The sequence below is a fragment of the Hippichthys cyanospilos genome, chromosome 10 (genome assembly GCF_059441005.1).
Source record: "Hippichthys cyanospilos isolate Australia breed blue-spotted pipefish chromosome 10, RoL_Hcya_1.0, whole genome shotgun sequence".
In the NCBI taxonomy this organism is placed as follows: Eukaryota; Metazoa; Chordata; class Actinopteri; order Syngnathiformes; family Syngnathidae; genus Hippichthys; species Hippichthys cyanospilos.
The window spans coordinates 15031618-15045000 of NC_142378.1; the positions used below are offsets into that span (position 1 = coordinate 15031618).

The window sequence follows — 13383 nt, forward strand, 5'->3', positions numbered from 1 at the left end:
TGCCACGCCCCATGTAATATAATTTCATGATAACTAGACTTCCGATTACATTTAAAACATACTGTTGGTCCTTAAGAACGTATTTATATGCAAGTTTTTGAAATTTACAATCATTTAATTTATTCCTTTTTAATGAAAATCTTACACCACTGTCCCTTTAAAAGGAGTATGTGCAATTTTTCACATGCCCCTGTGAGAGCTATCGAGGCATTACGGTAAATGCAGCAATATACTGTACACACTCCTCCTGCTGTCCAGAGCTATAACAGACATGGCGACCTCTGGAGGAGTGCCACACCCCATGTAATATAATTTAATGATAACTAGACCTCCGATTACATTTAAAACATATTGTTGGTCGTTAAGAACACATTTATTTGCAAGTTTTTGATATTTAAATTATTTCACTTTTAATGAAAAACAGTCTAAATATTACAGTGTCACATTAAAAGAGTGTTTTGATGGCTTACTTGAAATTCATAGAATTATTATTCATATTATTGGTCAATTATGAAAATGAAACCATTATGGAATTACTGCTTGTTCAATAGACCTTTAACCACATTCATTTTGCGGCAACATTATGGCTGAATGTACATTGACTAGGGGTTTTCTGACAATTAGCACATTAGGTAGGCTATCGTTAGGTAGGCAGGTAGGTAGCCTTTGATGTTATTACCTGCAGTACAAGGCAACTATTTATCTCCCAGTGGACCCTTTCATATAATTCAATCAATATTGCAATAATATGTCCTCACCAATAGATTTACAGACTCAATGACATCCATGAATACTTCATTTTTTCTGTATTTGATGCCTTCAGACCTCCAAGACACAGCATTGGTGACAGTGGCGGGAGGTCGAACGGCCCCAATCTCGAGTTTGTGACCTTGCTGGGTAATGTACCTTAAAAGACAAAAAATGTTGGTTTCTAATTAGCAAGTAATAATGCAATGCAATCCATTTTTTTGAAGAGCATTGCCATTTCCTCTAAATATGACATGAATAAAAAAAACAGCAATTCTATTTTCATTCCAATGTGATTCAAACTAATTCCCATAGTATGATGATTACTGCTGTGGAGTGTGAAATATAGTGAACTGCCACATATGGTGCATTTGTTTCATTACATAAAAATCAAACATGACTAAAAAAAAAAAAATCACAATAAGACACCAAGAAATGAAGATGTTGTTCTAAAGACAATATTTTGTGCAACCAATAACTCCATTTTGAATTTTAATGAAATTAATTGTATAATTTAACAAAGTAATGCAACTAGTTGTTTGCTCAGTGTACAGACCATGCAGGCGTCATTTGTATTGTCAATATGTCATGTCTAAGTGTCATGTTTTTTTGTTCCTTGGCCAATCCTAGGCTGGCATTATGCCTCATTTACATTAGAGAAGGGGCATGGGATTTAGACTTGCTGGTCTGGGCTAGGGTAAGGCGCACATGTGTTTAGATTTGCGACTGTGTGGAGGCGGTCCCAGGGCCTTCTATCATCAAATTGCCTCTTGCACGTTATTTTATGTATGTTTGTTTATCTGCTTGGGCGGGGTGGTGCTGAGAGGGCAGAATAACGAAATCTTCAAAATGTATCAGTGAAGGAAAATAATACTTTAGGTGTGTTTAGGTGACAAATTAACATTGTAACAATGTTAAACGCTTCCAAAAGTTGAATTTACATGACAGCGGTCTTTTCTTTTGAATGATAAATGTATTTCCTGGGTCCAGTAGCGTCGTACTGTAACACAACAATTAAAAAACAATAATATTTATTTTTTTATTAATTTATTTATTTGTACGAAACATGAAATAAAAAAGAGCCATAATTTTAACACCATAATACCGTTACACAGTGCTATTTTTGCTACCGGTTATCACACCGTCAGAATCTAATACTATTGGACCACGCTTAGTCATGTGACATTCACAAGCTGAGTGGCAAATAGTTGTTACCTGAACCTTGTACATATGTGACATCATTTTCAGTCGACACCAAGTGGCAACGTGTGCATTTAAAGGTATTACTTGTACATGAAATGTAATTTTGTCATCACATTATTATAAACAAAATAATGACTTTTTCCTTCAGAAAATGGATAGATAAGTGTGGTATCCTTTTAAATCAATTTATTCAGTTGCAGAAATACTGTTAAACTGACTTACAAAAACAACTACTGGATGACTGATGTGCACAGATGGACAACAATAAAAAAAACGACAATGTCTGTTATGGTGCAACTTTACAAGATAAATATATTCAACCATCAACAATAAACAATATATGACACAGAATGAACAGGTTGAACAGTAATGGGCAAAAAAAAAAAAAGAAAAAAAAAGAAAAGAAAAAGCTACCGTAAGTGAATAGAAAAGTGTGTTACCCTATTAATGCTCTCCTGTTCAAACATACTGAAGCTAATTTATGTGAACATTTCATTCTTGTCAAATTGGACACACAGCAGCACCACAAGAGACTAATACTACGTTGCCTCACTTCAAAAACAGAGTTAAGCAAAATTCTGTAGTGACTCACTCATAGCTGGGCTTCTCTTTTCTACTTTACAGGTTTATGACTTCAAATTGTTTGTTATAAAACAATACAATTTCCAGGTCGATACATTCAAACTAATACGAAAATCAAGTCAATGCTTCTGATAGTGCTTAGGTGAGGACAGGAAGCCTTTGCTGGCATTGATGGGCCATACTCCATAATTCAGATGAAATGCCACTAAATCTGTTATTCTATAAAGATTTAACAACACTAACGTCAGTGAAGTGTCTCTTTCCGATGTTGTCTCTTTCTCTTTTTTGTATTATTTACCTCAGTTCACCCTAAATAAAACAGATTAACATTCAAATTCAAAATGCATGTACATCCCACACACACCATGCATTACTGTCACTGGACAGTGTGATGTTTTATTGGAAGGGAAATTACATGATTTTGTGTGTTTCTGTATGTGTGTGGTTGGGGCTTAAGTGGGTATGTTTGTATTTAAGTCAAGAGAAGAGGAGAAATTCAGGTTCTATAAAGACATGTAAGGGCCGCCACACAATGACCAATGTTGCTAAACTCAGCTGACCTGGACAATCAATCAAATTGCAGTTGACAACTCAAACTCATAAACGAGGCTGTTGACTCTTGCATACCATACTGTATGTCTTGTACAGTAATGGATGAATGGATTCCCTAATAAAGTAATTACTGCTGCAAGGGCAAAACTGGGACCCCTGGTGTTTTTGTTGGAAAAATGTTTTGAGGGGCCACGTTATTTTATCAAAGGAAAGTCAACCTGGTACGTTTATCAAGGAAGAAGCATATTTTCCTTAACTGAATGTAGCTGTAACAGGGGTAACCGACCTTATTGACAGTGAGAACTACTTGTTGTGTACTGACAATCAAATGTGATAAAATACTTTGAATTGCATAATAATCTATGTGAAAATTAACCTAATTAATTTATCAAATAATTAAGTTTTAATTAATAATAATAACAATAATAATAATAATAATAATAATAATAATAATAATAATAATAATTTAATTAATTAATAATAATTATATAAAAAAAGATTATCTATTTGGAACACAAGTCCATAGAGATGTGATTTTAAGGTGCTGTTAATTACTTGTAAAATTTTACACGGTTTAGCTCCTTCCTATCTCGTCGACTGAGTATCACCATATGTTCCGTCCTGACAACTTCGATCACAAAATGCCGGTTTGTTATCGACCCCACGGGCTAAAAAGAAGTCCCCGGGATCAAGGGCATTTTCCATTCGCGCGCCAGTACTATGGAATGCCCTACCTATGGAAATTTGCGCAGCCACCTCAGTAGAAATCTTTAAATCCCGACTAAAAACATTTATATTCAAAAGCATTTAGTTAATTGAGCCTGTCTGCAGCTTTCATCTTTTTTCTTTTTTCCTGCCCCCCCTCTTACGGCTGGGAGAGGTGGCTAGTTAGATGGTGAGGGTTGACTTGACCGCCTCCATTGGGTCCTGCGCTGATCGACCATCGCGGGTTAGGAGATCGGCCGTCTGCGGTCCACCTGGTTGGAATGTGGGATGGTTCCTGCCCAATGGCTTTGCCTGCTGTCAAGACATCACTGCACTATATAGCACAATATGTTTTCTGTAATTTATATTGTTTATGTGTATGTCTGTATTTGGTACATGCAGCATCCACTTCAACCTGTGGGCCTGGAAGGGGGCTCCTCCCACCTGTGGTCCCTTCTGGAGGTTTCTGATTTTCCCCTAATTGGGGTTTTTGAGTTTTTCCTTCCCCTTCTGGGAGCTTTGACAGGGGATGCTGTTGTGTACCTTACACTGAAAAGATGTCTCTGTACGACTTCTTTTTTCGAAAGAGGTCTCCACATGACCTCTTTTCATCTGTGAAGCCCTTTGAGACTTCTGTGATTTAGAGCTATACAAATAAAATTTGATTGATTGATTGATTGTCCAATCTCTATAAGTTTGTGCAATTATTTACATTTTCAAATGATTAATTCATCAACATTCTCTGGATATCTCAATGTCACACTACTGGTGACCATTTTTTTAAGAGCAGGCCCACGGGCAACCGGGCTACTAGCACATTGGTGACCCCCATGAGCTATACTATACTTATTAAAAGAGAGAAAACAGGCAACAAATTAAAGGGTAAAGAGTATTTCAACCGAGTTCAGCTTTTGGCTGGAATAAGGTCCCCAACCCCTCTGATCATTGCTGAATTTGTTATTTGAAGGCCTTTGTACTAGAGGACAAACGTCGCACACTGCTCATCTCTAAGCTTGAAGGAACTGCTAGAGGACTTGCCTGATCAACGTTTGGGGGAAAGAGTTGACTGTGAATTGACAATGAAATACATTACTGGTACTGTAGGCCAACTTTGAGGAAAACACTAATTCATTCGATGGGTAGAATTGAGCAATGAACAACAAAAACAACTCTGTTAACAGTAAAAACACTGTGTGCTTGAATAGCATAGCCATGGCTTAGTTCATTTCATCCTGGATAAAGCTCTATTATTCATTGTAGCTAGATGCCTCAAAGTACCACTTTTTCGAAAATACAGCCTCTCTTAAGCTGTGACACACCATCCACTGTCAAATTTCTGCAATTTCCATATACATTATTCCCTTGTAACTTCACAATTCACCTTTTGTGGCTTCAGTGATTTTTTTTTCCAAAAGACTGTCACTTTACAGCAGCACCAACATGATGCCCTCATTTTTAAATCTGCAAAGAAGTATGTTTGAGTGCATACTTCGAGGGCCACAGTGGCTGTCCGTGATCCTACATGATTCTCCATGACTATGTACGGCCAAGACAATGAAATGAGAAAAGATAACAGTTACAGTTACAGTTACAGTACTGTATAAGGTTTGATTATTTCTGATTTAAGTACATATGTGTACTGCAGTAGTTCGACGCTCGAGGAGTGCCGAGTTAACGGATGCTCACCGTATAGTCTGTGTTGTGTTCTAAAAGAAAACAAAGTTTTTGCTCAAAAAGAGACACACCCTCAACCGCTGTACTACAGTTAGTATATCACTTTGCAGAATTCACTTATCGCGGGGCTCTTCTTGTCCCCATTAACCACAAAAAAAAACAACAAAACGATGTGATAACTAAGTTATAATATCAGATTTTTTGCCGTCAAGGGAAAATTGTAGGTGATGTGCTGGTTGTGATTAAAATGATCCTGGATCGTATTTTCCTGCCTGCCCCAACAAAGAGCTAAGGTCACTTGCCCAAAGAACCACAGTTTTGTCTAATCTCTTCCACACAGGAACTTTTAGCAGAATAAAGTGATCTAAATGACCATTTTTACCACCTATTTAAACTACTGTATGTGTGGTGTACTGAAATACAGACAACCAGCACAAACAAAGGCAGGATCCAAATACGTCCTTTTTTTTTCCCTGAGATTACTAATAAAAAATGCACAGGACGTAGCAACAAAGGCAAAAACGACACGCCTGGGAAAACAACATTCAGAAAACAATGAGCATACAAAGGCTGAATAGAATTATGGAAGCTCAAGAGAATCACACAGGGAGACACTGTTCAGGAGATTACTAGCCATGGATTTGGTATTATTGGTTTAAATGAAAAATAAAGTAAGGTTAATGATGACCCGGTGAAACCAATGACAAAAATAGTCAGAGATAAATCCATCCCGCATGAAAAAAAATGACCCTCAAGTCACGACGAAAAAGCAATAGATGAGACATACAAGATTTTATCATTTAACTACTGTTAAATCATTTTCACTGCTGTTGTTCTGAAAATAAATTACTATTATTAAAAAGTGCTTTCTTACTCTTGAAGAATCTTGCTGTCAGTAGTTTGTGGAAATCCAAAATCCATAACTTCATCCATCAGTTCATACACAGTCACAAAGTTGTCACGAATACTCTCCTCCTCCAGCTCCTTGAAGTACTCCTGAAACACCTACACATAGATGTAAGAAGATGTTTTTCATTCATACAATCGTAAAACCAAGCGTACGCATTTTGAAATCCAAACATATAATCAATAAACTTTGTTGAAAAAATAATTTTTGTCTAGCTGTGTCTTTTGGGGGGGGGTCTTCAAAAATTCATGAAAGTATTGCAGGGTTTTTTCTCCTAAGTGGTCATGGAATACATATCGAAATGCACTCAAAGCTCACTGTTTTAATAATTTATTATTTTCATGAGGACAGCTAGCTATGTATTGTTAACCAATAGGATGTCAAACAAAATGATATTAGAGTAGCACTAAAGAAATCTCTAGACTTAGTATGATTGATATAATCAATCACAAATCTGTGACGAGAATATGAACTTTAGTACTTTATTGTGATAAAAAACAAAAAAAATACAAACCTGTACAATTCTATAAAGGAAGGAATACACCAGAGCAGCATTGGCATTCCTTTTGGTCATAGCCACCACTGGAAAAAAGCACTGTTAAGAAATAGTTGTTCTGGTAGAGTAAAATATGGAATATATAATGATGTGGATGGATGAATAGATTTGAAGCATGGTGAAATCTTACAGGAATGTATTTTAGAAGTAAATGACAACACGGTCACAGGGAAGTATAATGGCTTATTGGGAAACACAATTACAACCAAAATCCCATTATATATTAATAATATGGAACAAAAGTGATTGTTCAAAGCTGTATATTACAAGTGCAAAACACATAACGCTATTGTGATGCGGAATTTTTGAAGCCACTGCAATATGCAGCGGAACTTAAATGAAATCCAGATGCTGCTTGTGAATGAAAAAAACAAAAACAAAATCTAGTCGGGCAGGAAAAAAACATCCTTTGTATTTTCGCCATTCTTTTGAAATTTTGAGACGGTGCATTTAAAGGTGAAAAGGGCAACTCCTTTAACAAAGCACACAATGGAAAATAAATTCCACTTGGATACAGTAAAGGTTATTATGTTTGATCCATAGAAAGTGGGAGGACCCATGGGTGATTATAGGAGTCATATCTGCTTCTTCTTCCCGCTTAATTAGAAATGGCATGAAGTGGTCAATCTCATTCATATCCATGTTTCCCATGTAGTTACGGCAAATCAAGACCTGAAGGCAAAACATAAAAGAATAAGGAGGCAAAGGACAATGTCAGAGAAGCACAATGGTCTTATGAAATATTTACAGCTTCTGGTTGAGGTTACTCATCTGAGCACTCTAGCTTCAAGGAGTCTTACTAAAACTTGGTGCAGCCATGGTTGCTTATTTATCTATTTTCTTTTAATTTAGCAATACATCGCATGGCAATTTAAAAAAAGTTGCATTGTTACGATTCTTATAGGTTATAGTTTTTGGTGTACGATGATATGACCAATAAAGCACAACCAACACTTAACCATCTTTCCTTTGTCAGTCATAAATTTGACCAGAAGGTGTGATACCAGGGCAGTGATTTAAGAGACACTATTGTGACTGAAAATTCAGATTATACATTTATTATAAATGGCCAAAACGAGTCGCAGAAGTGGGCCTTTTAAATTTTTTGGGTGGTCCGTCAATTACAGTTCCGTTGGAAGATGGATCCCCTTCAATTGCCTTTGGTCTGTCATTTGGGGAAATTTAACTGAACTGTAATCATCGGCCTGTAACCAAAATTTGCTCCTCTCAAAACAAATCATGCCCAACTGTGATAAGCAATCCCATCCACTAGAGACCATTCATATCATTGTGTTTTAGACGGGGGACAGGGTCGGGGACCTTGGCGCAACGATACCCGACTAGAGAAGATAGCTCTTGGGACATGAAATGTCACCTCTTTGGCCCCTGCCGGAGATTGTGATTTTGTGCAAATCTGAGGGAAATAAAAACACACTTCGTGATTCCCCTGTCATTTTTAGTTGCACGTAGTTTTGTAATACCCCTTGACAACAACTACTTTTATGTATTAAATGCACATTTACATACAGATAATAAAATACATTTTTGATGACTTGCATGGCACCACGCACTGAGGTGCTGTGACACCTTGGACACCCCGTAGAAAAAAAAAATCTGGCTACACTTCTGTTATTTAGGAAGGCACACTTGATTATCGGTACAATGTGAGGAATACAACTGACTGGAAATGTTGTAAATATTTGAACTGGTGCAACCAAGTAAAGCAGAAGGGCATTCCATAGAAATATGTTCGTCATGTAGTATATATTAAGGTGACATGAAGCAAAGGAAAATGGTCACCTATATGAGCAAAGCATTTAAGAGAACAGTCAATAAAATATTTAAATTAACATTTAACACTAAATTATTGGTTTTATGTTTTAGTGACATCATTTGTATTCAACCAGCAATACATCTGGATGAGCTATGAGTGTTGTTTAATTCAAATTTCAGGCCGCAATGACTACAAATGAATACAATGATTCAACCCATGTTCTGTGGACTCACAGAAGCCCACACAACTATCAAAGTGATCAAAGCTCTGACGCTTCAGGGATCACACACAGTTTCTTATTTTTGTCATGTAAGGGGCTATATTGCATGATGCAACAGAGAAAAAAGGAAATACCACCAAAGGATATTCTTGGCTAGGAATGAATGGGTCACTGCCCAGCTTCTGTGAGTACTACAACACAATAGTAGAAGTGCAGGGGTCACCAAGTTAGAGAGAATGGGGAAAGGCAATTCCACACATCAAAAGAAGCTGCTATGCTGACAGTGCCTAGGAATTTACTTTTCACTTCTGGCAGTCATAAATATTCACACCAACATAATAAAAACAAGGTAAATTCCTTGATTGGTGTCACAAAAGCTATATTTCACAAAACCAAAGTACAAAGTGCAAGTTTTCCCTTTCAACATGTGCCTGATGATTACCCATTATATCTACAAAGAAATTCTGAAGCTTCCTTCAATGTGTAAGAAGAAGAAAAGTAGCAATAATTGTTCCTAAATATAACAATTACACAACTTACACACAACCTCAACTTAACCAAATTGTACAAAAATAAATGTATCATGGACTTGTAATTCTGATAAACATAATTAACAGGGAGCCTAGTGAAATTAAAAACACTAAAGAAAGATACCAGCATTAAAATGGCAGTGAAAGGCACATCACATTTATAAAACAGCATCTGCCATCTCTGTTTCTCAGTAAGCATCCATTCAGTCCTCCATCCATTTTCTGGTCCGCGTATCCCTAAGTAGGTGATCTGGGGCATATCCCAGAAGACTTTGTACGACAGAGGATGTCAATCTTGGACTGGTTGCCAGCCAGTATCAAGACAGATGGCAGACAGTTATCAAAACACAATTTAGAACTGTGTTAAGACATCCCAGATCATAAAACAAAAATTACATAAAGCTTTTACAGAACTCCCAGACATAATTTCTGTAGAGAATAATTGAAGGATTCAATCATGGTCCAATCAAGGTCTGACTAACAAAACCCATTCGTTCATTTATAATGTACTACAATGGCCTTGCTAAGCTGACCTAAATAAGAACATAATTTTTCTACATCAACTTTGGCCTTGACTTAACTACAAGTGTGAGCCATTTGAAAATTTCAACAATGCATGTATTTGCCACAGCTAGAAAGTTTGACTATAGAAGTGCTGCTCATGCGAATGAGACGATCCCACTGCTCATTACAACCTGAAGCTGTGCTTTAAACAGTCTCACTCATTATAAATGCAATCAGAAGACAGTGGGAACAAATGGGGCTGTGCTGATTCCTATAGCCTGACATTTCAGTTTTCACAGCAGGTGACGGCACCATGAGGCCTGCGGCCCAGGAGCTCTGGCAGTGAAGAGAAGGAAAGGGAAAAAGATATGGTCATTAAAAGAGAAGCATCAGGAAAACTGAAGGTGATGGTTTTGACTTTCCTGACTTGCCCTGGGGCAAAGACAGAAAGCAAAAACCTTTGATCTTTAAAATATCCAGACTATGAGGCTTCTTGGTCCCTCATATTGTTAGCGTATCGAAGTAAAGACTGATAAATTGTTAATAGCTTTCATTGTAGTCAAATAAAACCCAGGAAAGTAAAGTCCTCTTTTTTTTACTGATGTCAGAATCTCATGCTAAAATAATTACGGTATTTCTCCCAGTACAAGTCGAGTTTTTTTTTTCTCTTCATTTTCAACCCTCATATTGGGCGGTGTTGACTAATAAACGCTTAACTCAAAGCAGACTGATTTTTTTCCACATGTGTTTGAGTAACATTGATTTGAACGCAAAATAGGTAATATGTCATTTACAAGGGTTAAAATGATTTTATATCATTTTTATATATATATATTTTTTTTTATATATATATATATTTTTTTTATATATATTTATATATTTTTTATATATATTTTATATCTCTAATTCATTACAGTATGCATCACTTTTAAAGTATTTGCACAGAACATTGCAAAAATGCTCTTTCGTCAAGCGCTGTCATATTGCCTCTTTGTTATCAACGAGGCTGCGTGGATAATTTTTTCTGCAGACTTTGAATTATTATGAAAAGGAAAAGATGGCGTGACTTGTCTCCTTCAGCCCTTGGACGTATGCTTGAACAAGCCAGCATGGATGTCGGCAGGTGGGGAGAAAAACAGCGAACGGCAATGTTCCACGCTCTGATCTCAAAAGTTAAATAATCAGTGCTGAAGACCTCCATTTCAAAAAAATTGAACAGGTCTCAAGATAACTACCTGTGGAAGAGTAAAGAGGATGTTTGTACAATTGACGAGGAGATAAAAGAGGACGTCCGGGAGTTAAATGGGAGGAGCTATTTTGTGTGTCAGATAGTGATGATGACTTTTAGGGCTATACAAATTAACATGCAGCTGTGTCAAAACAAATAAAGCTTTGAAACTTCAAATCATTTTATTGTTACAACAATAGTTTTAGCATTTGCGTCTACGCGTGTATTGCCATGCCGTCTTGTCTCGCCCCCACATAACCACAGCAGTATGTTACTCAATATACATTGTAGAAATGCCTCTAAAAGTACAGTAATTTTGTCCTTTTAATAACAATTTGATCATTTAATAACACACACCATGTGTTTTAATTGGACAGCCATGATCTATGTAACCACTACAGTCAGGGATAGACTGATATTTGCATTATTGTAAAATTCACCCAAATTAAAGTAGATAAAAAAGGGAGGGACAATTTATAAGCGAGTTCGATGTGTACTCAGAGAAATACGGTGACTGTGCACCCTCCATTTTACTAGCTTTGGAACCAAACTCATGGCTGTATGAGCCATGTCGCCATGAAGAGCATTTCTGAGGCGGGCCAAACCTGATCAAACAGACAGGTAAGCGAACCAATCAGCAAAGAGTAGACATGACTTCAAAAAAGCGTCGTTTTAATTATGCTATAGTTACTAATGAAAGGCATCTAGCACACACTGCGCGGTGAAAGAATGTTGAGAAATAACATATAAAGCCGTACTTTAAGACAAGAAAAATATGGTACAGTTAATATCAGTTAATATTGTAAATGGTATATACAGTATACAACTTATTTTCGCTAACTGGCACTGTTTAATTAACCCCCCCAGAGTAATTAAAAAAAAAAAAAAACACATACACAAAACGTGTGTCCAACTAAAGGCACCAATAATGACGCAGAATTTCAGCATTTTCCCCCTTTTAAACAGACACAAATTGCCTGACTTATTGATGCTTCTGAATATTATACTGACTGTCCATCCATTTTCTGCTATAATAGGCATCATGCTACACTGCACAATTTAAGAACAGCAGGCATAGGCTTGCCAATTTTTTCCCCTTCTTTATTCATACAATCTCTTACATTTTTCTTTTGACATTGGACTACTTTATCATTCATAGAGAACAGAATAAGATTAGGCATACAAAACATTTGAATTTGCATTCTGGGGGAGTGGTTTCATTGTGATTCAGTGATTGAACGGACAAAATACATGTTTATACCGTTTTGCACCAAACTGGAAAGACTTTTTCGCGATGCCATATGTGCAACCACTCCAGTTTCAATTCAATACAGAAGCATTTTCCATTTGCTTAAGGGAAACTATTTTTTTTTAATTTTATTTTAAGAACAGAGAGGAAAAAAGTTACATAAATAACAAAACATGAAAAAAACAAAGAAACTTAAATCCGTAAAAGGTTCCAAAAAGAATATAGAATTTTAAAGAGCAAGAAATTCATAAGACAAAACGAAATTTTGCTTTGAAATACATAAACAAACAAAAAATAAACAGTCCAAAAACAATGCCCCTCAAATAAGTTACTCACAAAAAACACATTTTGAAATGTTTTAAGAGAAACTACCGCAATGAACGGACCATCCAGAATGATCACTTTTTTTTGCATACTTAGAAAAGGGACGCAAGGTGGAATACAAGTTGCATGGCGCACAAAAAGCTCGTCAGTTTTGTGGAACCAGTTCGACAAGTTCTTTTCTTATTGACACGTCTGTCTAACATGAAAACAGAAAGATACCATGATTTCATAATTCATTATATAGCAGTTAACTATTAGTTTTGGTTATTGATGCTGTAGAAGCAGGTGTTTAAATCATCTTCAAAACTTACCTTTCCTTTCAGGTCCAGGATAAATAACGCCGACGCCGACATCTTCGCTGGCTAGTAAAATCCTCAAATATTAGAACCAAGATTCTTAAGCGTATCTACGGTTAGAAGTGGGTCACTTGTGAGAAATGATTTTAGCTCCCATCATTTTCCTTCCTTCTATCCTCCAACCTCTGCCTCACTTGGTCGGGTTTCCTTTTGCTTTAACTTGCGGCGCTTCCTTTGCTTGGCATGTCAAGCTAACTGTTGTTAAAAGAAAAAACATACAGTACTTCCGGTTTGTAAGTTTCATGCAACCCAAGAGTAAGTTTAGGGGGAAG

The 13383-nt window shown here is 36.5% G+C and overlaps 1 protein-coding gene across 1 annotated transcript in view; it reads right to left on the reverse strand.

Annotated features, from left to right (window-relative positions):
- Positions 1–13295, reverse strand: part of ap1m3 (adaptor related protein complex 1 subunit mu 3) — a 22178-nt gene extending 8883 nt beyond the window's left edge. Inside the window, exons 1-5 of the mRNA XM_088425619.1 lie at positions 13067–13295; positions 7442–7598; positions 6885–6952; positions 6338–6468; positions 759–906 (exon numbers count right to left, since the gene is read on the reverse strand). Of these exons, the coding sequence (XP_088281745.1) occupies positions 759–906; positions 6338–6468; positions 6885–6952; positions 7442–7598; positions 13067–13108 (546 nt within the window). The 5' untranslated portion in view covers positions 13109–13295. The remainder of the gene's footprint in view (positions 1–758; positions 907–6337; positions 6469–6884; positions 6953–7441; positions 7599–13066) is intronic.
- Between the last annotated feature and the right edge of the window lie 88 nt (positions 13296–13383).